The sequence below is a fragment of the Neurospora tetraspora genome (genome assembly GCF_033439725.1).
Source record: "Neurospora tetraspora strain CBS 560.94 chromosome Unknown B0H65scaffold_5, whole genome shotgun sequence".
Taxonomy (NCBI): Eukaryota; Fungi; Ascomycota; class Sordariomycetes; order Sordariales; family Sordariaceae; genus Neurospora; species Neurospora tetraspora.
In genome coordinates this window covers 1,384,392-1,408,535 of record NW_026944387.1, presented here as the reverse complement: position 1 = coordinate 1,408,535, position 24,144 = coordinate 1,384,392, and the positions used below count along the sequence as shown (strand labels likewise).

General features: G+C 50.4%; 12 protein-coding genes across 12 annotated transcripts; 8 read left to right on the top strand and 4 right to left on the bottom strand.

Annotated features, from left to right (window-relative positions):
* Positions 1-399: 399 nt before the first annotated feature.
* Positions 400-2,523, top strand: B0H65DRAFT_549794 (uncharacterized protein; the record flags this gene model as incomplete). The annotated part of the gene is made up of 4 exons (XM_062829687.1): positions 400-526; positions 1,320-1,768; positions 1,826-2,255; positions 2,318-2,523. 4 exons carry the CDS (start codon positions 400-402, stop codon positions 2,521-2,523), a joined length of 1,212 nt encoding a protein of 403 aa, XP_062680392.1.
* A 401-nt stretch (positions 2,524-2,924) lies between these two features.
* On the bottom strand, positions 2,925-3,474 carry B0H65DRAFT_224083 (uncharacterized protein). The gene has a single exon (XM_062822098.1). The coding sequence runs from the start codon at positions 3,380-3,382 to the stop codon at positions 3,101-3,103; it is 282 nt and encodes a 93-aa protein (XP_062680391.1). The 5' UTR covers positions 3,383-3,474; the 3' UTR covers positions 2,925-3,100.
* A 1,394-nt stretch (positions 3,475-4,868) lies between these two features.
* B0H65DRAFT_223975 (general substrate transporter) lies at positions 4,869-6,811 on the top strand. The gene is made up of 4 exons (XM_062822097.1): positions 4,869-4,977; positions 5,045-5,296; positions 5,381-6,408; positions 6,468-6,811. Exons 1-4 carry the CDS (start codon positions 4,961-4,963, stop codon positions 6,782-6,784), a joined length of 1,614 nt encoding a protein of 537 aa, XP_062680390.1. The 5' UTR covers positions 4,869-4,960; the 3' UTR covers positions 6,785-6,811.
* Positions 6,812-7,064: 253 nt separating this feature from the next.
* B0H65DRAFT_468701 (uncharacterized protein) lies at positions 7,065-8,365 on the top strand. Its single transcript, XM_062826975.1, has 2 exons — positions 7,065-8,015; positions 8,090-8,365. The coding sequence occupies exons 1-2, from the start codon at positions 7,533-7,535 to the stop codon at positions 8,144-8,146; spliced, it is 540 nt and encodes a 179-aa protein (XP_062680389.1). The 5' UTR covers positions 7,065-7,532; the 3' UTR covers positions 8,147-8,365.
* A 323-nt stretch (positions 8,366-8,688) lies between these two features.
* On the top strand, positions 8,689-9,819 carry B0H65DRAFT_575952 (uncharacterized protein; the record flags this gene model as incomplete). The annotated part of the gene is made up of 2 exons (XM_062830638.1): positions 8,689-9,687; positions 9,766-9,819. The coding sequence occupies exons 1-2, from the start codon at positions 9,124-9,126 to the stop codon at positions 9,817-9,819; spliced, it is 618 nt and encodes a 205-aa protein (XP_062680388.1). The 5' UTR covers positions 8,689-9,123.
* A 992-nt stretch (positions 9,820-10,811) lies between these two features.
* B0H65DRAFT_223953 (uncharacterized protein) lies at positions 10,812-11,767 on the top strand. Its single transcript, XM_062822096.1, has one exon. It carries the CDS (start codon positions 10,945-10,947, stop codon positions 11,521-11,523), a length of 579 nt encoding a protein of 192 aa, XP_062680387.1. The 5' UTR covers positions 10,812-10,944; the 3' UTR covers positions 11,524-11,767.
* A 20-nt stretch (positions 11,768-11,787) lies between these two features.
* Positions 11,788-13,856, top strand: B0H65DRAFT_223905 (beta-lactamase superfamily domain-containing protein). Its single transcript, XM_062822093.1, has one exon. The coding sequence runs from the start codon at positions 11,949-11,951 to the stop codon at positions 13,611-13,613; it is 1,665 nt and encodes a 554-aa protein (XP_062680386.1). The 5' UTR covers positions 11,788-11,948; the 3' UTR covers positions 13,614-13,856.
* On the bottom strand, positions 13,712-14,628 carry B0H65DRAFT_223913 (uncharacterized protein). Its single transcript, XM_062822095.1, has one exon. The coding sequence runs from the start codon at positions 14,490-14,492 to the stop codon at positions 13,809-13,811; it is 684 nt and encodes a 227-aa protein (XP_062680385.1). The 5' UTR covers positions 14,493-14,628; the 3' UTR covers positions 13,712-13,808.
* A 1,925-nt stretch (positions 14,629-16,553) lies between these two features.
* Positions 16,554-17,331, top strand: B0H65DRAFT_223910 (uncharacterized protein). The gene has a single exon (XM_062822094.1). The coding sequence runs from the start codon at positions 16,667-16,669 to the stop codon at positions 17,177-17,179; it is 513 nt and encodes a 170-aa protein (XP_062680384.1). The 5' UTR covers positions 16,554-16,666; the 3' UTR covers positions 17,180-17,331.
* Positions 17,332-18,806: 1,475 nt separating this feature from the next.
* B0H65DRAFT_443407 (uncharacterized protein) lies at positions 18,807-19,571 on the bottom strand (the record flags this gene model as incomplete). Its single annotated transcript, XM_062825634.1, has 1 exon — positions 18,807-19,571. The coding sequence occupies one exon, from the start codon at positions 19,569-19,571 to the stop codon at positions 18,807-18,809; it is 765 nt and encodes a 254-aa protein (XP_062680383.1).
* A 294-nt stretch (positions 19,572-19,865) lies between these two features.
* On the bottom strand, positions 19,866-20,867 carry B0H65DRAFT_468690 (uncharacterized protein). Its single transcript, XM_062826974.1, has one exon. The coding sequence runs from the start codon at positions 20,577-20,579 to the stop codon at positions 19,947-19,949; it is 633 nt and encodes a 210-aa protein (XP_062680382.1). The 5' UTR covers positions 20,580-20,867; the 3' UTR covers positions 19,866-19,946.
* Positions 20,868-22,730: 1,863 nt separating this feature from the next.
* On the top strand, positions 22,731-23,938 carry B0H65DRAFT_540222 (uncharacterized protein). The gene is made up of 2 exons (XM_062829145.1): positions 22,731-23,463; positions 23,620-23,938. The coding sequence occupies exons 1-2, from the start codon at positions 22,842-22,844 to the stop codon at positions 23,730-23,732; spliced, it is 735 nt and encodes a 244-aa protein (XP_062680381.1). The 5' UTR covers positions 22,731-22,841; the 3' UTR covers positions 23,733-23,938.
* Positions 23,939-24,144: the final 206 nt, after the last annotated feature.

The window sequence follows — 24,144 nt, the reverse complement described above, 5'->3', positions numbered from 1 at the left end:
TCTTATCTTATCTCCCCCCGCAAACAGCTTCCACTTTGCACATGCCTCGGCATTCTCCGTCGTGCAGTGTGCAGCCGTACCCGACCGTGGAGAATGGCGGGGTTTTCTCCGCTTGTTTGAAATTGAAGATCGCTTCCAGCTTTGACAATCTGAAGTTCTGAACATCGCCAAGTTGATTCCCAGACTCCTCTCCAGACCCCGACTCCTCTCCAGGAGTTGATCAAACGGGTTTAAAAAGAAGTCATGGCAAGACTTGCAGGAGGAAGAGCGCTGTGTTACTTTTTACCAAACACCGATTCTTTTTCGATTTGGGTTTGCTGTTCTCTCTCGACGCCAGAATCAGATTGAGTTTCTTTCATTGATTATCATCATCTTAGTTCATTCACCCTCAGAGTCACAATGCGAAGCTTCTTCCGAAAAGTCAGGGACGAATCGCAAAAGGTCCTTCAGGGGGATCACGGTGCCAACGACCCCAGGTCCCTAGAGAACCCTGAACATCCCCCTCCATCCGCGGAAGAGCATGAAGGTGGGATCATGCAAAGTGGTGAAGGTACATATTTTATGATCCCAATTTTTTTAACTTCGTCAAGTTTGTTTCATATCTTTTCAGTTTTCATCCTCACGTTTCTCATTTTCCTTCTTCGGTATCTTCGGTTTCGTTTCAGAAGTTTCGTTTCGTTTCATGTTCCTGGCTGTGTGCCGCTTCAGGGTCCATCGCCACCCATTCAGTGTCACCCCGTCACCCCCCTACTTGTGTACACATATTTTTTATCTCTTCCCATCCAACAACATCCTCGTTGCTTCGGTTGTTAGCTCCGGCGGCAAGCTATGCCTCCATTGTCACCAAACCGTTGCCCAGCCGAGATGGTTGGACATCTTGACTCGTTAAGTATAGCCGCCAGTTTCTTTGCTGATCGTTTCGAGTTGGATTCCGATGAACCCGCCCTCGTGGATGGCATGTTGATGGTCATACATATTAGTTTCCGAATCCTCCTTCTACCCAGGCCAGGCGATGATTTAAAATGAGTTACTTCTACTCATGGTACATACTGTTACATCTGGAAAGAGCACTCTACCCAGATTTTTCATCCTCGAGTATTTAGACCTGGCCTGGCCCGCCATTCCTCTTTTCTCAACTAGGCTACCAATCAAGCATTTTCCCACACATTACTCTCCCATAGTCTCAATACTATTCAACTGCGTCTTTCGAGACCAATGATACCAATATCAGATGCTCCTTCATGTTTTACATCATTACATTTCGCTGGTCTTTGTCACTACATTGATCCTGCTAACACGCCCGGCACAATGTTGGTTAGCCCGTCATCAGCATCCGCGTTACCATCCCGATGTCGATAACACGCAACCAGAGGGCGAAACCCCTCTCAATGTCTGCAATGTTGAAAGACTCGGTTTCCAGGTCGCCAACAATAGCGCCAGTTACCGCGATCTAGGCTTCACCGGAAAGATTGCTGGGAAATGGTATGCCGTCTTCGGCGACACCATGTGGTGCGCCCCTGGGGTCTCTAACTTCCTTGAGGACACTCCCGGTTTTCATGGCATGGTTCGGGACTCAGTCTCCCTGTTGACGGATGACCCTTTGACCGTGGTGGATCTGAACCTGAATGATGATTGTCCTGTCCCGCATCAGAATCAGTTGATCCCTTTCAACGAGGAATGGGGTGAAACGAACCAGTACGGTTTCGGCGGCACGAGTCTTTGCGAGACTGATGCCGAGGCCGCCACGGCTGCGCTTTACTACCTTGTGGTATGTAATCCTCCCCACGCTTATTTCTAGATCATCATCCACTAACAACGAAAACAGAACGCCAACGAAACCGGCGGCCTCCTAGGCGCTGGCGTCGCCAAGGTCGAGGTCATCAACGACACTCCCACGGTCACCCAGCGCTTCGGCGACAGAGGGTTCTGGTGGGATTCCAACACGACCGCCAAATACGGAGACCAGTGTGCCTACCGCGATGAGCGCTCGGAGTACATCTACATCTGGGGCGGCCCGCCGAACTCGATCACTGGATGGCCTCACTCCAGTTACGCCTACCTTGCCCGGGTAAAGGCAGAAGACGCTTTCGATCTGGACAAGTACGAGTATTTCTGGGGCCGTCAGCAGGGCTGGAAGTCTGAGGTTCTCACCAAGTTCGATGCTGAGACGGCGGTTTGGTGGGCTGTTGGCCAGGGACAGGTTGCTTGGAATGAGCATTACCAGTGTTATGTGCTGGTTCACTTGTCTGCTTTTGGTGAGTTTTTTCCGACACCTTTCTTTGACCTTGTGCATGTCTAACGTGGAGACATTTCCTAGGTGATGGCAAAGTGTACCTGCGAACAGCCACCTCTCTGGAAGGCCCATGGACTCCGGATGTTCAGGTATACAAGAGCGAACCTATCAAAGGCGGATTAGTCTATGCCGGTGTTCAACATCCTTACCTGGATCCAACTGGACAGACGCTGGTTTTGTCTTTTACGAACAACAACCACATCGAGGTCATCAAGGTTGCCTTTGTTTAGACGTATCTTTCTCTTCTCACTTACATACGTGTTTCAACAATTATATCCACTTCACATCACAACCAAAAACCACTAGTATCAACAGCAACCACCTTCCCCCCCTCCATGACCGTTCCATTAATCGGCGTCCACAACCCACCACACGTAGTCATGTAAAGCGTCTTCCGGTCCTTTAAGAGGGAGCATTGTTTGGAATTGTGATGGGTCATTTTGTCGAGCAGCATATCAGGTGAGGGAAGTCAACTGGGTGAGTGCTTGCGCTGGAAATTACATTTCGGGTTGCCCGATATCTATCTTCTTATGCAAAAACTCTTTGATGAAGCTTTTGATGCTTTCTGACATCCCGATGGGGAGTCCGAGAGCTGAGCAAGAGATCCGGCTCGGACTACTACTGGCCGATGACTGTACGGAGTCATCCACGCCGCATTCGCGCCTCGAAACAACTCGAGGGCCTTTTTACCGCTGATACATGGGAAGAGAAGATTTCTGTTATTGAAAGCATTTGGAAGCAATCGAATGACAAAAGAACGATGATGCATCGTGGACAGGAAGAAAAAAAATAGACCAAACCCGAAAATCAGGAACCCAAAAAGAAAGAAAATTCACCAAAACATGAAGTGCAAAATCGCAAAAAGAAAGGACGTTTGGAAACGCCGGGAATTGAGCCCGACGTGGGGGTCGAACCCACAACCTTGAGATTAAGAGTCTCACGCTCTACCGATTGAGCTAGCCGGGCAGCGTAAGCTGCCATTTGTTGAAGAATCGCCTCCATTCTAGCGCTTATAAGGCCCGACTTTACAGCGGGGTCATGGCCCGTGGGTTCGACCTTGAACAACATATCACTTCCGTTCACTTTCATTTTGTTCGCTAGTTGCACTTTTATTCACCTCCATCACCACGCGATGCGAGCAAGATCATTCTCTGCTTTCCGAAAACCGGCTGTCGGAGACACCTAAGAGATCGCCCAACCTCAACTGGGAGCAGCCTGGACCCTTTGCAGATTAACAGCCTAACGGGGACATTCGGGCCTTTCCTGAGGAAAATGGGCCATCAGTCCCACCTGGGATGCTACCCCCGAACTATCTTGATGGGGTTTTCGGGCCAATGGCTTTTCCCCAGGAAAATACTATGCGGAGAAGAGCAAGGGGTAATAGCGGGGGAATGGGGAAAGCAAGACTGGGGAAGCGTTGATAAATTGGAGAAAGCACCGTGCACGTGGCACGCTCACCGGCCAGCGGCCAGCCAGAGAGCAACACTCCGCCTACCCATGCCACGCCCCCAGTTTAGTTGGGACTCTCCAGACTCGCACCCCAACTTTCCACTGTTCCAAGGACCTGTTCTGCGACCCCCTATTCCCCGCAGGGTTATTAGGTGGTGCGAGTCTGGCGAGGTCGAATAAAGTGGGGGCGAGGCACGGGTAACTGATGCTATTCTTCACCACCTCCCAACTAGTCGTCCTTGGTCGTAGCAATAGGCCCGCTCAGAGCCTTGTCAAGGCCGACATGAGGCCGACACCAGGACGGCTCGGATTCTATCGTGGGCTTCGGAACGCCACAAACCTTTACGGTCATACCATCGGCGATGATGCGAAAAGGGTCAGATGACCACCAAACCACCCAAGACGCATTGAGCCCAGTACATCTTCCCTTCTTCTTCTTCTCCTTCCCCTCACCGACCCTACCGTACAATCATTCAATATCGAATTGGATTGATTGCTTGGACAACCAACCAGCCTACAATGACAGACGCCGATAAGTCAGGATAAACACTTCCCCGGATTTTGCAGACCAAAGACAGCGCCATGTTACGTCACAGCCAATGGCCTTGGCAAGCTTGAATTGGACGGCTGGACGCCCCCAGACGCCGCGCCGCATGGGAATGAAGACAGAACCAGCGAGCCGTGCCATGTTTTATGTTTTTCTGGGGTCTTTCTCTCCAACAAAGGAAAATCCCCATGGGGTACTCATATTGCATACGGCACAAGCTCGGCACAAGCTGCGGTTTGGGCGGCTCAAAGAAAAAGGAGTTTGAGCGGACGACCGCCCAGCCGGCCGACGGCATACCACACAGTATGTAAGACCATCCCCAATGAGGAAATAGAACCCTAAGCTGACTCGAGGCTTTGTTTTGACCAGGGTGTATAGGACCGATTGTGACATCATAAGGATTGATCAACCGCAGAAGAGACAGTAAGCGTGGCAGACTGGGCAAAGTGGATATGACAATGGCAGGTTTCCAGAAGTCGGGTTCCATGAAAGAAAGGTCTTCATATAGTCGATCTGGAACCCGCAAGATGGACCCTTATTGCTGTTTCACTCCATTCAACTTCACATATTTTTCTTACATGTGGATTGTTTTTCACTGAGGTGATTCATCCATCACCGAGTATACTACCAAGCAGTGTATAACCCCATAATCCTATTCAGGAGGGCCCATCATGGTTCTGGGGAAGAAGTAAGCTCACTTCCCGAGTCGAATGGGAGATTCTACTAGACAGGTACTGACACTCATCACTCACTAGGTCAATTAAGATCAATGGCGCCGACATTGGTGTCGAAGCCATCCTTCTCGGTGCCGTCACCGCGATAGGAGGCTTCCTATTCGGCTATGACACCGGTCAGATCTCGGGCATGCTCCTGTTCACCGACTTCAAGGACAGGTTCGGCCAGACCACCAACCCAGATGGACATAGGGAATTCACGTCCATCATCCAGTCACTATTAGTATCACTCATGAGTATCGGTACACTTATCGGGTCTTTGACTTCATCATAGTAAGCTCTCCCCTCCCCTCCCCTCCCTCTCCAACACACTCAACCTAGACACCACCAATACTAACCACCACCCCCTCTCTACAGCACTGCCGACTGGTGGGGCCGCCGCAAATCTCTCACCTTCGGCGTCCTTATCTTCATCATCGGCAACACCATCCAAATCACCGCCATGCACTCCTGGGTGCACATGATGATGGGCCGCTTCGTCGCCGGCTTGGGAGTCGGCACCCTCTCCGTCGGCGTGCCCATGTTCCAGTCCGAGTGCTCGCCTCGCGAGATCCGCGGCGCCGTCGTCGCCTCCTACCAGCTGCTCATCACCTTTGGAATCCTGATTGCCAACATCATCAACTACGGCGTGCGCGAGATCCAGGAGCAGGACGCTTCCTGGCGCATCGTCATCGGTTTGGGCATCTTCTTCTCTATCCCGCTTGGCGTGGGTGTTTTGCTGGTCCCCGAGTCGCCGAGGTGGTTGGCGGGTAAGGAGGATTGGGAAGGAGCAAGGATGTCGATGGCGAGACTGAGGGGTATGAAGAATGACCCGCATAATGAGCTGGTGGAGGATGATATGAAGGAGATGCGCGAGGTGTTGGAGAAGGAGCGGACTACGGCGGTGGGGACTTGGAAGGAGTGTTTCATCCCCAAGAAGAACGGTGTTCCCAAGCAGGTGTACCGCACATTCCTGGGTATCGGGATCCACTTCTTGCAGCAGTGGACCGGCGTCAACTACTTCTTTTACTACGGCGCTACCATCTTCCAGTCGGCGGGTATCCAAGACCCCATTCAGACACAGCTCATCCTCGGCGCTGTCAACGTCTTCTCTACGCTGTTCGGTCTCTGGGTCGTCGAGCGCTTCGGACGCAGATGGCCGCTGTTCATCGGTGCTATCTGGCAGGCGGCTTGGCTGGCCGTGTTCGCTTCCATGGGCACCGCTCTCAAACCCGAGGAAAACAAGACGTCGGGTATTGTCATGATCGTCTCGGCCGCGCTCTTCATCGCTTCCTTCGCTTGCACCTGGGGTCCCATTGCCTGGGTGGTCATCGGCGAGAGTTTCCCTCTGCGCACCCGTGCCAAGCAGGCTTCGCTTGCCACGGCTGGTAACTGGCTTGGAAACTGTAAGTCACCTTTTTCCCCTTCCCCATCCATACATCAACAAAACTAACAAACCCCCCAGTCATGATCTCCTTCCTCACCCCCCTCGCCACCGACGGCATCGGCTACGCCTATGGTTACGTCTTCGTAGGCACCAACCTCCTCGGTGGACTGCTAGTCTGGTTCTTCCTGTACGAGTCCGTCAGCTTGTCCCTCGAAAACGTCGACCTCATGTACAGCGAGCCGGGCATCAAGCCGTGGAACTCGCACAAGTGGATGCCGCCTGGCTATATCACACGCATGCAGCGCGATGATGAGTACTTCCATCATCCTGAGAAGGGGTCGGATGGTCAGCCGCAGGTGGATCAGGAGGAGAAGGTGGTTAATGCTAGGGTTTAGGCTTGGTTGGGAGGGATGTAGGGCAGTGATGTGACTGTGTTTTTTTTTCTTGTTCAAAATGTGCATATGGGAGGTTGTAAGATATGGGTAGGGCTGTTGGCAAGGCGTTGGTTCATGTTTGTATAGGCCTTTGGAAGATAGCGGTTTGGACTAAACGAATGTGAATGAGGATCATGTAAGAACGCTGTGCGAAACTCCTTAGTGTTTCTCATCTTTCCCTTTTCTTTTCTTTTGCTTCTTTTTCGCAGCCTTTTCTCGGTTGTTGCTTTTTGTTATCCTTTGTTGCCCCTTTTTCCTGGGAATTCTATCGAATCATAATAATGAAGCAGCAAATGAGAACGATGGATCGAAGGAATTGGCCAGGAGAGTGGTGCTCAAGCATGAAGCCCATCATGCGAATGTAAACCACCCAATCACTCCAGAGTGGTTGTTTGTAATGCGGGATAGAAGGAAGACCCGGCTCGGGACTGGAGGATAAGTGCAGAACAACCCGACGGCCAGAAGCTCCAAACACAGAAGCTTGGCCACGTAACAACAATCAAGTCGACATCACCTTCAAATGGGTAACTGTCTTTCAAGAGCTTTTACACAGATATAAGTACCCTTTCTTCAGCTCTCATCGTTCTCCTCAAGTCATTGCCTGGTTAACATGACATAGCAACCTTGACGAGCAACCATTACATTCATAGCCTTTCTCTCGTCCTTTTCCTCAAACAGCCAACTTCACCCCCTCCAGTCGCTCACCAACATGGCCTCCAATACCACTGAGAAGGCCGGTCCTGGTCAGATCCACGCCCGAATCGTCGATGACGCAGAAAAGACCATGCGCCAGTTCAACACTCCTGTAGTGTCTGCCGACCTACTGAACAAGCTGGTCGACACCCAACTAAAATCGGCCACTGCTCCGGTTGAGTGGAGTACCTACCACCAAATGACCAGTGTACAGCGTCTACAGCTGGAGACATTGTTTGATACTATCCATGGCCTCGACGAAGATTCCTGCGCTGGCTGGCAAGTTCCCTCGCCGAATTACTGGGGCAATCGACCTGTGTTACTGAGATCAGTACTACTGTCAATAGCTAGCCTGATATTTGTCAGGACCAGTACAACAATCACCATGGGAACTTATGGTGCAGTCGACCTTGGCCATGACTCGGGCGAAGAGAGATCACAGGCGACGCAGCTTGTCGAGAAGGAAGGAATCGCTTCCCTTAAAGCTGATTGCGAGCTAGTAAGTCTTCCTTTTAGCACACATGCTCACTCGATACCTCACTGTCCACCAGTACTTACCAGTATATAACACAGATCCTCAAGCTGGTCACCACGCTCGCCGATGTCCCTTCCCCGAAGAAGGCCCAATAGGCGCCACATGGAGACGATATCCGCGGCATTTCGCCACTTCTCAGCTAGGCTTGGAGGATACTCCTGTGGGAAACTTTGATGGCAAAGGATAATGTTATAGGATTCGGAAAGAGACATATGAAACAGATCAGAGCAGAAGACAAGAATGCAGTTCCATTTGCTCACAAACCTCCCGTTCGATACCACGATCATTGCCTGAAATCCCCAAAGAGCAAAAATCACGAAAATCTGCGAGAAAACAGCTTGTTACTCCACAGAAAGCATACCTTTGATGCCGGAGGGCAAGGCAGATTGCCCAGACGTAATAATAGTGGCTGAGCCCGGCCAGCTGGTCGGGTCGGGTCCCCAGGGGCCGGAAGCCCGGAGCTAGGCCGGAGGTACAGGCCGGAAAGTGGGGTACCAACCTTCGGGAACCAATGAGCAGCGTGGAAATGCGTCGCACTAGCGCATCTGACCAATGATATCATACTAGCTAGCCAGAATGGGAAGCAGACGCTGGGCGCTGCAACTGAACACCAACATCCAACAACAAACCTCCAGCGGGAACAGACACTCACCACTTTCATCTTCCTTCCTTGACGCCTACTACCTTTGGTGGGCAGTGCCACCGATGCAGGCCGGTCAAAAGACGGCCATCTACCAAGAGGGATCTGAGAAGACTTGCAAAGCCCCAAAGATAGCCCTTGACCGAGTCAATTTGGAAATCGTGAGAAGGAGGCCTACCAGGCACCGGCGTATAAGATGGACCGATACCTACCTCTACGTACCTTGTTGACTTTTCGGTGGCTGACTCTCATCTTCAGTGTTTTACCTACTCGTACTACTACATTGCACAGAAGGAAACGCCAACACTCTTCTTACCCTTCCAACTCCGAGGACCTCACAGCTTCCTCTCACAAGCATCGTTCATTAAGGTACCTCACTTGCTTCTTGCGTCCTTCGCCTCTCTTTAGATACCGCCCGCAGTCTTCTTCAAAATGACGTCCGAATCCAAGGAAACCTCAAAAAACGGGTCCGGCCATCTCCACGCCAAGCTCGTCGACGAAGCGGAAAGCGTAATGCGCCAGTTCAACCTTCCTGTTTCTTCCACAACCTTGATCGATCAGATTGTGGATCGGAGTCTAGACCCAGACTCCGGCTCAGAACAGTGGAATGTATATCACCAATTGGTCAACGTTCAACGGCTCCAACTGGAATCACTCTTCAATTGTGTCCTTGGCTTCAACGACACGGCTTTCGCTGGGTTGAGAGGAGGATCAGGCCCCGCCCCTGCGCGATCCGACATCCTCAGATCCATACTCCTCTCCCTCTCCAGTCTCATGTTTCTCAGAATGAGCACGACAATCACTATGGCGACCCATGGCCCCCATCTCCAAGGTCCATATCCTCCTGGCGCGATGGACGCACACTTGGAACTAGTGTTCAATGGCGCTCGAAATAAACCGGGCCGCCGGCCAAGAACGCCAAGCCGGTTACCACTTGACAGCGCAGGACTGGTCAATGATGAAGGTCTTGCTTCCCTTAAGGCAGACTGCGAGCTTGTAAGCCATCTCCATAACATTTCCGCTGCTTCCCATATCAACAAGTAGTGCACGGCGCTAACTAATCTCATCGTACAGATTCTCAAGCTCATTGCGCAGCTCACTGCTCCGCCCGGGAAGAAGGCATCCTAATAGCCAGAAATATCATTTTAAGCTGTATACTACCCAAGTAGCTGCACAGGGTATCTCCATGTATATGAGAGCAATGATAGGCGTTGTCGGAGTCTCTGTGTCCGGTATCTTGTACCATCATGATCTTTCTCCGTGTATGGAAAAGACAGAAGTCTCGAGATCAATTAGACTTGGAGTACTATGTGTGTGCTACTCGAGAATCCTGGTTACCGGTCAATCGGGGAGGACAAGGCTCGAGAGTGGGGCCGAACGCCGGTCGGAAGTCGTCAATTGCGGATCCGGATCCGGGTCGCCAAGACAGCGGCCCGGAGGTGAGGTGAGTGGGTCACCGATGCCGTGGATCTCGTCAACCGGCCGGATCTGGTCAACCTGCCACGTCAGTGAACACACATCGCTGCAAAGAAACGGAATACAAGGAAGCTGGTACGATTCTTCAAGCTTCACCCTTTTGTCGGGTGTAAGAGACCGATACTGATTGGCATCTCTGGACGCGGCCGTATGGTGATATTAAGTTGATGTCGTCGTGCCACTGTCCACAGCACGGCGGCGGCGCTGTCAAGGCCCGCCACACGTGAGATTTGAGCGGTGTGTCTGGACTATGAGACTTGTCGCTTTCCCGTCCCTTGGGATGCGGTCCACGCGGGTCGGTTGTGCGACGTGAGCGGTGCATTCAACCGGAACGTGCTTGACATGGGTTGGCCGCGAAGCCCCAATTTGATGTGGAGGGGCGCGAACGGTGCGCACGTAACCCGCTTGCTTCCCACCCCCAGGGAACGGCTCTGTGGTGTTGACGGTCGTGGTTCCTTGGTTCGTCCAATGCAGTGTACAGAACGTATCGCTGCAGTCGCGCCTTACTAAGCCTGCAAGTGAAGTTAGAAACCGGCAAGAGAAGGAAGAGAAAAAGGCAAGAGGGATCCGGACTCGCTCCACGGACTGAGATTGGGGATTCCGACTGACCATCTCTTGCTCTTCTCCAAACAACCTCCTCGTTTCTCCCGATAGTCGTTGTCCTTGACTAGAGTTCTTTTTGTTTTTAGACAGCCCACTATATTCTGCCGTCAAAACAACAGAAATCTGCCTGCCAGCCTTCCTCTTCACTTGAGCCCGTCTCGTCCTATCAGCATAATGGGGTCCTCATACCGCACCGAAGATAACGGCAAGATCTCCGACCTTCCCCAGCTGCACCGCTACATCACCGGCCACAACGCCGAAGGAAAGGCCATTGTCCACAGCCAGAACGATTTTGAGTGGAAGTCGTTCGCCGAAGGTGAACTCGCCTTCAGCGTCGCCTACACGACATCCGAATTTCCAGTCAATCTCAACAAAGACGCCGACGTGGCGGAGCATACACGGGTGCTGGAGTCGGGAAACCTCGGGCTGGTCAACCCGAGCGGTACCGTTTTCCGGTGCGTGGACTTTGCGCCTGGCTACGCATGCGGAATGCATCGAACGCAAAGTCTCGACTACGGCATCGTGCTGGAGGGCGAGGTTGACATGGTGCTCGACAGCGGCGAGGTGCACCCAATGAAGCGGGGCGACGTTGCGATTCAGCGGGCGACTCAACACCAATGGGTCAACAAGAGCAAGACGGAGTGGGCGCGCATGATGTTTGTCTTGCAGGATTGTCAGCCACTGGTTGTTGATGGTCAGGAGTACAAGGAGGACTTGGGCACCAACTCGGGTTTGCCACCTAGCGGAAACTGATTCTGGTCGTCGATGGTAACCGATGCGTGGGGGATATACGGTGTTGTTAACGCAGTAGCTGGGGGCTTTGTACATCGATTGCAAGAAGCAGACGGGAGTTTCCTTGTTGGTTGAGCTTCACGTGTTGTGAATGTCGAGGAGAAACGCCCCATTTGTTTGTTTACTGGGCGATAAGCTGTTATCGGATGTCTACTGTGCAAATGAAAAGTCCACTGCTGGGGTCCTGCTAGCCTGCAGCTCGGACAGTTGTTTAAAACCAGACGGGCAAGTACCTATTTTTCAGTGACGTCATCCAGTACTGTAGCTCTCCAAGGGTGCCCGATTCCATTCCCATCCTTCTCGCCCGAACAACGAAATATTTCTTAAAGACCAACACTTCCTAAAGCCAAACCATCCGCCCCGCCCCGAGTCGACATACGCACACGATGGATAACCCAACACGATCGGAACCTCTGCAACTACACGTCAACCGCGAAGCCCAGCGAGAATCAACGGCACCACCCCACCATGTACTCCCTACAAGAGCCTTTCCAGCACGCCTGAAGCCAAGCTCGGGATGGTCCTCCTACTGGAGCTATCTCCCATCATGGGACCCATCCCCCGGCAAGTCACGTCCTACGAGCAACGCTGAAACCAAGACCATAGCCGGCTTTCGGAACCCTTGGCCGAGCTGGTATACACCTACGCGCTCCCAAGTCTGGGATCATCTCGGCTGGGGAGAGGATCAAGACCCATGCGTCGACCTAGCCGCTTCACACCTATGTGGCTCTCCTGTCACAGACAACCTTCCAGAAAAGAGCAAACGACCACGCTTCAGCGATGTTAAGGACTGGCCTGATTCTCCCGGGGCGAAGGCTGCACGATTGTTGCGCATCGAAGACCCCGATTTCTCCTTCGATTCCTCGACATCACCGCACGCCAAAGTAACATGGCTAGGCCATGCCGGCGTCTTGGTTCAGTTACCTCCCCTCGATGACGCGAAAGAGTCCCGACCTATCCGCTGTCTCTTTGACCCCATATTCTCGATGCGATGCTCACCCAGTCAGCGAGCAGGACCCATTCGTGCCTATCCACCCCCATGCCGCGTCCAAGACCTGCCTCCGATCGACGCCGTCTTCATCAGTCACAATCATTTTGACCATCTGGACTATGATACCATCATGGCCATCTGGGAGAACAGCAAGGAAACCGTTCGCTTCTTCGTACCTTTGGGAAACCGTTTGTGGTTCGTTGGCTGTGGTATATCCGAGGAGCGAGTGACGGAGATGGACTGGTGGGATTCAGCTACTCTTTCTTCGCCTCAAGGAGAAGAGAGTTCCACCACCCAGAGTCTCCAAATATGGTGCACACCGGCTCAACACAGCAGTGGAAGGGCAGGCAACGATGCAAATTCTACCCTCTGGTCGAGCTGGTATCTCCGCCGTCAAGGCTCTGACAGTAGCACATACCGCATCTTCTTTGCCGGCGACACGGGCTATCAGTTTCACGGTTCCCCGGATTGGCCTCCTGGTCCACCGTTGAAGAAGAACACACAAAAGCCAAACACTCAGGAGACTGATGATACCGAATACCCTCCATGCCCGGCTTTTGCCGAAATTAGAGACAGGCTTGGCCCTCCAAACCTACTACTGCTTCCAGTCGCAGTCGGGTCAACATATTCCTACCTCCGCAGCTTAGTTCCCTTACCAGACTGGATCAGCCCCTTTCCACGGCACAGCGCGGGTATCACTGCAGGTATACACATGCCACCATGGGATGCGGTCCGCGTCTTTAAGCTCATGACAGAGCTCCCGGACAAGGACACGACGAGTGAGGGCACAGGTGAGAGGCCAGATTCAGAGAAATTCTCAAACCCACACCCACCAGTGGCAATAGCCATGCACTGGGGTACCTTTGTGACAGAAGGTGTCGAGGTTCTCAAGACTCTTGGGCAACTTGAATGGGCTTGTCAGCAGCAAGGAGTGCACTTTGATAGGTCTTTGCCCGTGTCTGATAAAGAGGGCGGAACTGATGAAGCAGGGTGTAGGTCAAGAAAGGGAGTTCTTGTATTCGTCGCGCTGAATCATGGGCAATCTGTTGAGCCCAGATGATCAGCTAACCTGGACGCAATGTGCCCAAGGGACCACAATCTTGGCTAGCGTGTCCGTCGATATTTGAAATTGGTTTTGCACCGCCCCGAACATCTCCATTTCGATTCATCCCGACCAACTGTCAACTCTGTCTTTGGATGTCAAACCATCATGGCTCTTCCCAAGCTCTTTGCAATCGGTCCTAACAGTACCAATTTACTTTTGCCCCCAGACAGCATCAACGTCCACCTTGACAAATTCCCAAGTCTTTGCATCAAAACATTCACGTTTCCCCGCGACGCGGCCCCAGACCGGCAGAAGATGTACAGTTTTCTTGCAGTCAAGTCTCTTGAGAAGCAAATATCCTTCGCGATCCTCGGCCTTTCTCACACAAAACTGCTCGGTTACCCCAAGACTAGTGGCAGTCGCTCCTATCTCGACCGCGTCCAAAGCCGTGGAAAGCATGCCGATAGACCCAACCCACGACCCAGTCGCCGCATTTCGAAAACCAAGCCACCCGTCTGATTCCTCGCAGTGCCAATGCCAGTTGAAAGTACCCGCATACGCCTTCGCTTGGACCGCGTCAAAAACGGGCGGGTTGGGAAGTAGTTCAGGAGGAATCGCTCGGCACAGGTCTCCCTCCACGATGGTATATGCCGCATTGTCGCAGAAAACTATGATGTAGGTCGAGCCAGGGCTTGGTGCGCAATTGCGAATGATGTATGGGAGTTTGTTACTGCGGTTCGACGTGGATGCGTGTGAAGACGTTGGCGTCCTGAGATTTATCGTGCGTGACTGGCTGCCACTGCCGCTGACCGTGGAGGGTGAGACCATTGAGATGCTATCGTCAGGACCAAGGTCTTTTTCGTCAGGTTGAGAAGGTCGTGGGGTGGAAGTCATGATCACGATCTCTGCTCCTGTGGTGAACGTGTTGGTTGAAAGGAGCAGTGGTCGAGAATGTTGTGAGAAGAAGAAAGAGGCAGGGAAATCTTGAACGGCTTGAACAACTTGGGGGAACTGAATGACTGATATCAGAATGACGAAAAAGAGGGGTTCGGTGGGTTGAACGCGGTTTGTTTGCCCGGCGAATGGATGTCGGAGGCCCGGATAACCACCTCATGCAGGTGTGCGTTGCTGGGTGGTGAGGGGGAGGCTCACGACGGCAACCGTCATGACCGCTGATCGAATTGCTTTTGCAAACAGAAGCCGAGCAATCCATATTGAAAGAGGATTATATGGAAATATTATTCGTCGACGGCATGCTCGTTCCCGGCAGCCCACGAACAAACAGTCAGCCGTGGTTGATGGAGGTCGGCTTGGCGCATGGCTGAGCTGGGGTGGGCTGTTATTGCACTATCTAGGATACAGCAAAATTCGCAACAGTTGTGATAGGGGTCCATCTCATTTACCTTCTCACCACACGGCATCCAACGACACTCAGTCGCCACTGCATGTTTTATAACCGCGCTGGCTAGTAGAGCGATTCTTCAGCAAGCGAGCACTCGATTAATAAAGGGATAACTCCTCTGATTGAAGCTCATGCGGGAAGGCCCATTGAAGAAGGGGGTGTTTTTTTCAAGACTGGCGTTATGCAGCCCTGCTTCTGAACGGTGTTGACATGAGACTGGATACCGATCTAATCTATATTTCATGCTCAGGCACAGAACCTGCACTTCTCGGAACATATTGGGTTCGTGACTCGACTGCCGGAGGCGCCCAAACATCGCTTTGCCGTACAATACAACACTGGTCGATTTCTTGGCATGGTTCGTCTGCTGGGGCAGAACAGGGGCAAAACAAGGGCAATCTGGGGCCATCATCGGCCTCAGGAAGAAAACACCTGGTCTCCTTTTGAGGAGCTTCGACAAAGACCAGGACTCTCAGAGCCACAGAAGCATCTCTCCATCTTCTTCAAGACTTGAAGATTCAACGAGCTCACAGCTTCGATCCGCGAGAATCTCGGCCGCTTTCCCAAGTCTAGCAGGATCTGGTTTCTTTGTACCAAGCCAACGAACAAACCGGGGCTGGGTTATACCAGTCTGACTTCTGAGGTCACAGTTTCAGATCGCGAGATGCAGGTGCTCCTGGTACAAAACCAGGGATGGAGGATAGCTCTGAGCGTCTTTTTCCCGGACCCGTTGGGTTGGTTGTGAGATCGGTTCTAGCCCGATCAGCCAATCGGATTCTTCCACTCGCTCAACTCCCTTGGCTTGATACGGTTGGTATCATTTTGGTCCTGAAGAAACTCGACATCACATCCCTAGGAGTTTCCCGTGTTGGATTGTTGCTGTTGGCCCGCTGTCTCATCTGTCACCCTACTCCAAGCGGCTGTTCAACCGCAAGCTTGCCTTTGTGTTTACTGCGGCGCTTCAATCCAACGCTGGATGGATCTTCCAACGACATCGTTTTTAGCCAACCCGCCAGCCAATGTCTCCCTGGGGCCGGATGTTTTTGACGGGATCAAACTCGCTGATTCAACATTACGATGGGTATCAAATTGTCAGTTGGCAGCGTATGCCCCGGATTCATGTCGATTTTGACCGCAGAGGTGATCATTTCGCTTTGTGTCAGTGATTTATCAAAGAAATACTGCGGATATTTTATGTCACTGACGACACGTAAGTGTAAGTCACGATGTCGGCCTTTGGCCAGGCCGTTTTCAGCAGGACTTCAAACTGGGGATGTCGTTGGGCACGGAGCGCCGTGTCTAGGTTGGTACACAACGCCCGCCGACTGATTATTTCGCCTCCAAGTCGGTGCTGTTCTTCTAGTCTAGGTATGGAATTCTTTGTCTTTCTCACATTGAGTCTACAAGCAGGACAGAAGGTCGAATGCGCACCAAGATAGGCGTATAATACTAACGACAGTCATACGATGGAGAATCATGGAATAAGGTATATGACTGTGTCTGTTCTCCCGAACATGTTCGATTGGGAACCACACACGACTCGCTAAACCGCCTTGCATTCTCTATCACAGCCTTCTCTGAGCCCGACCCCTACAGCATTCGCCATCAGACCATAGTGGTATTCTGCCATTAAGCACACCCAGCTCACGGACCAGAACCCAAAGCAATGACTAAGCTAGAGGCTACCCACCAGCCCAATTTCTCTGAGCTGGAACAATGGCACTACGAAGAAAAGAGAGGTGCCGACACGGAGATATCCTTCGAAAACTGGGACGAAGCCATGAAGAAACTTGTCTTGGGCAAAACGGACGAGATTACAGCTGCTTCCTGGCCCTCCTCTTGGATCTTTCCTCACAAAAACATTGATTCCGAGACAGCATTCCTGTTCCTTGACGGCAAACATCCCCGACTCGCATATCGCCTTGGGTATACCTATCAGGTGGTGCATCGCCATATCAAGCGCCTACACAAACAGGACGTTCCTTACACTCAGGACGCGTTCTTAAGTCAGCGCACTCCTGATGGGCAGACGATCTGGGTCCAGATTATGGAGTTTATGAATAAATTTAGAGACTTAGTCCAATGGGGTGGTAGTTTGCATCCTACCGCTCGGGACAAAATAGGAGTGTTTAGAACCTATATTCGCTTAAAACTGCGTCCGGCTAACGAGTATATTTAGGAAGATCTTCCTCCGGATAACGAGTACTTTATTACAAACGATAAAGAAGAACCGTTTATAAAAAGTCTAAGTACTACTATAGCCGACCTTTAGAAAATATAGGACTTTTAGTAAAATAGGGAGATAGAGGAATTAGAAAAGTTTTATATTAATGACTATTAAAAGTAACCTAAGGGTAAAGGAGCGGGGGGATAGGGTAAAGAGAGGCCTAAGGGAGTAAGTAAGCTTTTAATAGCGTTAGTAACCGATATATTATATTTATTTCTAAGTATCTTTAAGTACTAACCTTTCCCTTATATTTTATAAATATTATTTATACAGATTAATAGAAGGAAGTATAATACGGACTATTAAAATAGTAGGATTAGGATTAGTTTCTTTTCCTTATTACTTATAGAAGGATAGAAACTACTTTTTGGGACTATGCGATTTGCGGGATTTAGTCCAATAAGGTAGTAATTTATATCCTACCGCTTGGAATAAAATAAGAGTATTTAGAATTTATATTCGTTTACAATTACCTTTAGTTAACGAATATATTTAGAAAAATCTTCTTCTAAATAACGAATATTTTATTATAAATAATAAAGAAGAATTGTTTATAAAGGGTTTAAATATTATTATAGCCGACCTTTAAGAGTATAAGACCTTTAATAAAATAGGGAAATGGAAGAATTAAAAAAATTTTATATTAATAATTATTAAGAGTAACCTAAGGGCAAGGGAGCGGGGGGATAGGGTAAAGAGAGGCCTAGGGGAGTAAGTAAGCTTTCGGTAACGTTAGTAACCGATATACTATATTCATTTTTAGGTACTTTTAGGTATTAACCTTTCCCTTATATTTTATAGATATTATTTATAAGGATTAATGGAAGGAAATATAATACAGACTATTAGGATAGTAGGATTGGGATTAGTTTCTTTTCTTTATTATTTGTGGAAGGATAGAAACTACCTCTTAGGACTATGCGATTTGCGGGCCCCTTTTTCAAGACCTAGCTAGCATAGTCTTGAGTGTCACTTATTTACACCAACACACAGATTTGGAATTACACATGCTTTCTCGCGCGCAAAGTACATGCCTAGTACAGCTAGGTAGGCAGGTACTACATATCAAGTCAACATCGACAAGACCTTACGGAATCTTAGAATCTGGGTTTCAAGCAACGAGTGTATTATTCTACCTAAAGCCAGTATGTTGCTATCTGTGTACACTAGTAGCTGTCCCTTAAGGTAATGACTATGGTAAGAGACTTCCAGAGTCTCGTCTCTGTTGCCTTGGATATAATGAAAAAAAAAACAAGTACCATAACCGGCCGGCCGGCTTGACCGAATCTGCCTCTCGGAGACACAAATAAGGTACCCATCCTCAACCATACGTGTCTGTTGCCTGATAAACCCTAGTTCCCGGCCCTCTATACTCTCTACAAACAATAAGGAAAACAACCCAGTCCCAGCCCTGCTGTCCTGATAGTCCGTATCATGCTTCCTTCCATTGGGCCCTAATATCCATGAATTTAGGGGAAGGGTTGGTACCTGACGGTAGGTAGAGGTAGGTAGGTAACCACAGCAAACCGGTTTGTCAACGCCACCGAAAGCTTTCATCGTCAGGCCTTGAATCGCCTTCTTATTCCAAGTTGTCGAAGTCTCTGATACTAAAATCTTTGAGCCCTTCTTTGGCATTCCCGGATCTTGCAATCTCATCTACTTTCACCATGTCGGCCTTGGCGGCAAACAGACCCATTATGAACGGTAGCACACGATTGTGACTAGAGGTATGTATTGATCCTTCAGGATTAATGAACCAATCCGGTTCATATTCATCGGTACCCGCACGCAAATTCCCCTCCTCGAGAAACCTGGTTTCAAACTCGCTCACGAGGTTGTAATTGCTTTCTTGGCCCCGAAGGGTGGCCATGTGCTCTCTGATCGCTTCGTGGAATTTTTGAATGAATCTCCTGATTAACTCGTAGTGCGTCCCCTCCGTAACATCTTTCAGGTAGTTCTTGTTCAAGAATGCCACCCATTTCAAGGATGGGGGAGATGGAATTCCTTGACAAAAGTTCTCCCGGCGACACAACACCTGATAGGTATAACCAAGGCGATATGCGAATCGGGCTTGGCTGACCAGTTCCTTGGCGTCCGCGGGCGTGATCTTTTTGTTGTGCGGAAAGATCCAAAGTAAGGGCCAACCAGCGTTGTGAACCGCGGCGCTATTGCCGATGACAAGCTCCCTGATGGCGTCGTTCCAGTACACGGAGGAGACCGTCGAGTCGCCATCCCATAGCTCTGGGTAATGCCAGTACTTCAGATGGGTGGGCGTGGGATGTTCAGTAGGGACGTTAACCCGGAATGCAGGAGGGATTGGAGAGGTACTGCGGTCTGCGGCCATTGCTTTGGGTTCTGGGCCGTAAGGCTTCGTGTGCTTAATGGAAGAATAAGGTAGGTATTGTGGCGAAATATGGCAGGAGTCAGGTTCCGAGCACGTTGTAACAGGCGGACGAAGTGCTGTTTAGTGAGTTGTGTCTGATTTTGCATCGATCATTTTCAGGAGAACAAACACGATTATATAACTTATTCCAGAATAAAATGTCCTAAAACTGTCGTTGATTCTATCCATCCATCTTTGTATGCACTCGACCTTCGGTCCTACCTGTAAAGTCAAAGTGAGAAAGACAAAGGTTCCTTCCATACCTTACGCTACCTAAGATATCCAACTACGACGAACCTCCCAATGATTTGCCTTGTTGTTTTCCTCTTCAAGAGTTCAGTTCGCCTTTGGCACAACAGTGACCTTGACAAATTCCCACGTCGTTTCTCCTGTGTTCTCGCTTCCACTGATCTTCCAATGCACCAACCGTCCTCTGTCCAAGGCGTACCGCTCAAACTGGGCACACTCCATAACCGCCTTCCCCTCAACAATGAATTTCTTGGTGAGCAAGTAGTTATCGCCGCATTCCTCCTTTTTCACACAAAAGCGTCCGTCTGAGGTTAAGACAGGCTCTCTGGCCGCCTGACCGAGCCACCCCCCATGTGCAGTCACTGCGTTTTGAAATCCCAGCCAGCCCTCTGACTCCTTGCAGTGCCAGAGACAGTGCCTGTTGCATGTACCGGCAAAAGTCCCGGCTTGGACGGGATCCGAAGTGTAGGGGTAGGAGGATAGGCCCGGAACAGTGGCCAGGATGAGCTCGCCATGGCTAAATGCAAGCGCTTGGCCGGTGGACTTTTCGACGATGAGGTAAGTTGAGCCGGCGGCGGGGGCGGAGTTTCTGGTAAAGTAATATTTGTCGGCGGCGGGCGCGGAGCGTCTGGTGATGGAAATTGAACCGCCGGCTACCATGGCCGAGAGTCTGAGGTTGTATGGGTATGGGACGCTCCTGCGGTGGTTTGCGTCGGACATCTTGCTGGTAGTAGCAACTGAGGGGGTCGAACTAGTGTCCTTTGGCAGTTGGCACTATGAGGTATGCGTAATTGGCTGCCGACCGAGGAGGCAGTGACTACTGAGATGTTGTCCTTGGGATGAAGTTTTTTGTCGTTATTTGATGAAGATCCTGGATTGAATGCTATGGTGTAGCGTTTGGTAAGGAGGAAAGAACGACGAGGAAACTTGGATGGAGCAGCTGGCGTCCAGAGAGACGAGAGAGCAGGTTTAAATAGATTCAAAATTGGAGATTGATCTGGAAAAAATTGGGCGGGGGCAGCAACTTTTTGAGGTCTCGGTCAAGTTGCATCTGCTTTCCTATGCAACTCATGCAGCCAGAGGTGCGCCAGGAAACTGCACCCCCGCCGGAGTCTTCTTTTCTCAAATTTCCAGACATGCTTTTGCATACCATTCCTCTCCCAACAACCAAAACAATCAACAGCATCCGTCATCAGCACGACCGACTCCGAATGTGTTTCTCTTACTCAAAAAGGAAATTTGCTGCAGAGCCAGAATCCGATATTCCCGAGGTTCTACTGCATGTGCCGTCTCCGGGAAAACTGGCAATCATGAATTTCCTTCTAGGGCGCCCTTCATGATTAAGCCAGCATTATGTAGCTGGAAACTCGTTTATGTTGCCAGTTTCCCGAGTTTTACGGTAGCCCTCGTACACATGCGTTGGGTCAAGGTTGGCTTGGCGCACAAGCGGTTGACTCCGGGTCCAGTTAGTGCACTATTTTTTCTACCGCAAGATCTCCCCTATTTGAGTTAACGTAGCATCTTTTTGCTAGCCGACCACCATCCGGACAGCCATTCGACGAAGACACTCCGACTTCATTCCTCGACATATCACAACTGAAATCAACAACCTTACTAACCTCTGCTTAGGATATCTCCCTTGTCTCATCTAGTTGATACGTTCCTTTGGCGCTTCTGGCGCTTAATTCTTTTTCAGCTCTTGAACAAACCAGCTTGACGACGACATGGAGTTTGCCTCCACAAATATAATATTCTTAAATTCCTTATTGGAGAGAAATGTGATAACCCACACATTTTAAGCGTCAAAGTGTATTGTATTGCCTTTGTGTCTAGTTGATGTCGTCGTTGGCCCCGAATCTGATGCGGCTCGTTGCCCCGGGTTACGACCAAGGACATTTTATACTTGACATCACTGAACCGCGGTAGGCAACAAAAACGGGACGCATTACGCGGGTACTATGGGATGGAAATTGAGGTGAGTATCTCTTTCATCGCTTGCTGACTAACCGCTACAAGCTATTGACGTCAACCCCCCAGGCAATTTTTCCGCCCCAGAACGCAAGTTACCCGGAGATATGAGATGGGCTGTCTACGGTACACACGCTATGGTAATGGTCTCACGACAATACCATTATGTACCTGGTGCTCTGAAGATCTTACAGATCTCGAGACATTCTTGGTCTTCCCAAGCTGTTTCCGCTCGAGATCAGTTCGTTCTCTGCGCGAGAAGCACATCCCTCATGAGGCCTACTCGTTCGCCTCTGTTAGAGGTTCCTGAACATACAGCTCATCTTTGGCGCTTGTCAGCCGCTCTCAGCATGCCTCTTCCAGTTGACAATTGCGGAATCAGACCACATAAAGGGAAGATACTGTTGGGCGTGATCCTGTCCATGACCGCCTTTACATCACCAACTATCCGTGTCTATGTCACTTGAACAACTGTGAGCGGAACACGAAGCCAACATCGAACCACCATATATGAAGGCTTTGATTAACCAGTTGAATCAGCAACAAAGACAAGGACAGGTTGGAAGTTACGCGGGATGAAGATGACTGATGGTACCGCCTCGAGACGAAGAAATAGGTCACAAGTCTACTACCTTAGGCTACCCCTACCGGTGCAGCTGACATCGACAACATGCTTTCTGATTGTCATTTTCTATCGCAGGTTGGGCGGGTTGTTGGGAGAGAAATGTTGAGAATTGAGAACCAACAGCGATGGGCAATATATACACCTACCCACATGAGGATTGAGGTTCTTTTCCGCCATTCTGGCAAATGGTATAAGGTTCCAGTCAGCTCCAGTAAGCCTTCCTCCCAACTCACTCCTCATCTTACTTCTAAGCTTTACTACCACTACCACTATCGACGCAAGAGATAATTTTGTTGCTGCTCCCTACCTACATTCATCAAGTCTTAGACTCCCCCAATCGCCCACTTATACCTTCATCGTCCAAGCGCAGCACAGCTCCAGCCATCACCATGTCTTCTCGAGGTGTACAGAAAAGAGGCAAGATCACCACAAAACGCATTTTGAATGCCATCGGGGAAGACTTGACCGCGAGAGGATACAAGCCTGAGGATTTTAAGCGGAAAGAAGAGGACAAGCTGCCAATGCCCATAATTACAACTATACAGGGTCCTTGGAAAATCCTGTATTCGCAAGAACGAGCAATCGGACGATCGGTCATAGTGCAGCTTGAATTCGGGAAAGAAGCTGACCCATGCGAGTATGACTTCGGTATGTACTGGCAAAACGTCGACAACGATTCGGAGCAGGGGGTTCTACGTGCACATTCGGATGAACACCACACTAAGTGGATAGAGGACCCTGACTCTGACGGCGAGACGCATTTGATCTGGTACAGTGGTGGCATTGAAGCGCCGAAACGCGTGGGCAGGTTCAAGCTCATGTTTAAGGTTGTTCCCAAAGGAACAGAACTGGAAAGAAGGGACCTTGAGGCATCCGACTTTGCGCTGAAGGCCTTGGTGGCTGGATACTACCAGGCCGACGGGGAGGAGCAGGACTATGTGGAGGTACTGGATCATGAGGAGTACCCTACGGAGCAGCAACTGCAAAGGACACGTGCTGGAGGCCCGGACCGTAAGTAACTACCTCTATGTTCTACCAATCCCTCCACTACCTACTTTCATTCATATCTGGGGTGTTTACGATGTGAGCGGCTGTCCTAGCTCACCCATTGCCTCTGACCCAACTGTACTACGAAATATGCTAACCTGCCCTCCTGTTTACTTATAGATCCTCGCCTGAGGGGACACTTCAACTGGCTCAGACAGGAGTCCCTTAGTATGGGCCGTGAAGCTGCTGCTGTCTCTGACCCCATTGCTGTCCCTGGCCCTGATGCTGTCTAAGCTGCACAGCAGTGTCACCATTGAGCTCTTAGTCTTTGATCGGAGGATCTTTTTCATGGGGCAAGGGTCCAGAGGATGGTTGCCGTTAGGGCCTTTGCTCCATTGATTTCTTTTATTATTTCTTTTGGATTTTTTCTGGCTTTTTCCCCAGTTCATTTTGATGTCCAGGTGTCAGTCGTTACCGTTGTTGGTGGAAAGCATAATTGGGTTGAGATGCTTGTTTAGCTGCTTGGGTACCTCTACCGGGTGGTGTTTTTAGTCTGTCATTTCCGTCTTTTGGCTTATCTCATCAGTTGGATCGTTTGGGTAGTAGTAGGGTACCGTGGGCGTTGATCGTCATGGCGAATACTGAGAATATTTCCCCCGATGGCTTCTGGCTTCCAATTACCCATTTGAGTTCCGTACGTGCGAG